The 2,752-nt window shown below is 34.4% G+C and overlaps 1 protein-coding gene across 1 annotated transcript; it reads right to left on the bottom strand.

Moving 5' to 3' along the window:
- Nucleotides 1-235: 235 nt before the first annotated feature.
- On the bottom strand, nucleotides 236-2,146 carry LOC102605184 (uncharacterized). Its single transcript, XM_006347829.2, has 5 exons — nucleotides 1,660-2,146; nucleotides 1,389-1,568; nucleotides 1,228-1,302; nucleotides 1,001-1,141; nucleotides 236-903 (listed from the first exon to the last, which is right to left on the bottom strand). The coding sequence occupies exons 1-5, from the start codon at nucleotides 1,666-1,668 to the stop codon at nucleotides 559-561; spliced, it is 750 nt and encodes a 249-aa protein (XP_006347891.1). The 5' UTR covers nucleotides 1,669-2,146; the 3' UTR covers nucleotides 236-558.
- Nucleotides 2,147-2,752: the final 606 nt, after the last annotated feature.

Below are 2,752 nucleotides of genomic sequence, written 5' to 3'. Positions count from 1 at the left end.
ACGTACATAATTGGAACATTTGAGTAGGGTAAAACAAGTAGCACAAATCACGCACATGCAACACCTACAAACTCACCTAAAAAACAAGTTAACCTAACACTACAGTGTCAAAACTTGCTAATTCAACAGATATGATTTTACAACTACAATCGTAATTGCAAGCTGTAAATAAACCATAAATTTGGAAGGATTAACAAATTAGGAGGAACAAAGCAGTACTAAGAAACACTAATCATTGAATTAAATTGACGAAATAAGCATCAATAGAAGCAAAAGCAAGTACATGTCACCAAAAATTAGGTATAACTATTACAGTAATTAATTAATCTCATTCATACTAATATTCCTTCCTATTCACTTGATTTCTCTATTGTCAGATAGAAATATAGCTTCCAATATGTCAGATAATAATAAAGAGAAAGAAAGAAAGCCATTTCTACAAAAAATGGGGAGGTTTAAACTTTTTTTTTCTTTCCTAATTTGCCCTTGAATTATACTATCCAAATTCCAATTATATCCCTCCCGACTTCCATTTCTCTCTTCCAAGAAAACACAAAACTAGTAAAGTGGAGATCGCTGAGGCGTACCCTTCCTTCGGTTCATCATAGAAACTGATATTCCCGAACCCGGTCCACAACCCGGTTGAAACACAGACCGGAACGCCGACAGGGTGCTGCGTTTCTTCCTTACAATCTCTGTTGTCGCCGTGCATCCAACCGTCCTGCAACCAACCTCTTCAGCGGCGCCACTTGAACCGGACTCGGTTCTTACCGAACCAATCGGTTCAAGAATGGTATCAGGAGTCATTTGACCATCGTCTAAACCCGGTTCAGGAAGTGTCATGTACTCACACCTATAGATATACTTCGTAAGTTTGCCCTCTGTTTTCAGTATGTGTTGAACCTGTAACAAAACCAAGATGAAAAAACTTGTATATGAAAAATGGGTCGGTGACGAAATTCAATTATCATAATTGGTAATTCAAAAATGATGAATTTACCTTGCAGGAAACAGAGCAAAAGAGAAATGGATCTTGAAGTCCCCTGTCACAGATGATGCAACAATTACATGAGCCTCTACTAGCCCTTGTTTGTGGCCTTTGGTTTAAAAATACCACTTTTGCACTATTTGTAGTGTAAGACTGCAAGGGAACAAAACTTTTTTTTAACTACTCATATCAGATAATTAACAACAGAAATTCAAAAGTTGACAATTTTTTTTCCTCACTTGAACAAAAGCACAGTCTAGCAATTTATTAGCATCACCAAGCCTTATGACATCATGATACACATATCTCCTAATCTGCAAGTCAAGAAATTAAACATCATATGAAATTACACCGAATACATCATCGTTGTTATAATTCAACATGATGAAAAATAATTGACCTGCAAAAGGCGGTGAGAACGGTGAGGTGACAAGCAATGAGGGCAAATACCCTCACAGCAGTCCAAACAGAAAACATTCTTTTCATTCTTCTTGGCATCTTCATGAATTATACAGGCATTGAAGAATTTCTCTGTCAAAAGTGCAACAAGCCACTGAGGAAGATTTTGTGCATAGTCCAACTACAAAAAACAAAACCCCATCAGAATACATATAATCACTTTGATGAATAGAAACTAGAGAGAATAAAATCAAAGAATTAATAGACCCCACCATGTTCATATATGAACAATATTCCTCTTCTCTTCTCTTTTGCTTCTGTATATATATATGGAGAAGAGAAGGATTTTGAAATTGTGATAAAGCAAAATACTACTGTTTTGGTAGAAAGAGAAGAAAAAAGGTATGGGGTTTGAGGGGACAGAGGAAAAAAAGGGAGGACGGCGCCTGCAAAAAACTAAGACAGGGGCATTACTGTTACCAATGAAAGAAGAAGAGTAGTAGTAGTAGTGCTGTGTGGTATGGTATATATGCCAATTTGCTAATGCTGTATATACCTACAATTCTTTCAATTTTTTTCCTACTAGTACTATTACTTATCTTGTATATTTTGTAAATAGTACTATTCTTTTTTTGAAAAATAATAATACTAATTTTGTGTAAAATCTTGAACTGATAAACACAGACCCTAGTAGTATAAAAAATTGTCTCTTGTTAAAGAAGAACAGCTTGAAATCTTCTGGTTTCTTTGGTTTTTATTTATGATTTATTATAATAATAGTAATAATTAGCACTATTTACAAGTTTTATAGCTCGTATCCCAAAGAGCCTATTAGACATGAGCATTTGGTGGTTTATGTATGGCAGGTTTCTTGGCTAAGCACTAATAAGCAGAAGCAGTCCCTTCATCTGCTCTCTTATTTCTCTCTCTGCCTTCTCAGCTAAATGACAAGACTAAAGATGGTGACTTTTTTTTTTTCACCCACCAGTAAAAAAACTATAAAAATAAATTGACAGAATGAGGTTAAAGAGGGAAATTTGAAAAAATAATAATTAAAAAGTGAACATTTTAGCTTTGGTGACAAACCATGATCTTTTTTTGGGATATGCTCAATTTTGAGCTATGTTTTATTAGATAGACAGACTATTACATAGCTTATTATAATCCTATAAAAAAAATCTACGTTACTGTTTTTTATCCCTAATCTTTTTTGAAGAAACTATGCGGGTGAAATAATTCCAACTGCCATTTAAGGGTATGCCCCATTGGTTAATGAAATGGTTGAGAGTCGTGAGGTATCATGTTTAATTCAAAACTTAGGTAAAAAGATTAGCTAATTATTTTTATTTGTCCTAGTCTTGATGG

Source organism: Solanum tuberosum, unplaced genomic scaffold (assembly GCF_000226075.1).
Source record: "Solanum tuberosum cultivar DM 1-3 516 R44 unplaced genomic scaffold, SolTub_3.0 scf00095, whole genome shotgun sequence".
Taxonomy (NCBI): Eukaryota; Viridiplantae; Streptophyta; class Magnoliopsida; order Solanales; family Solanaceae; genus Solanum; species Solanum tuberosum.
The sequence above is the reverse complement of the archived record's forward strand: the minus strand, read 5'-3'. Positions and strand labels throughout refer to the sequence as shown.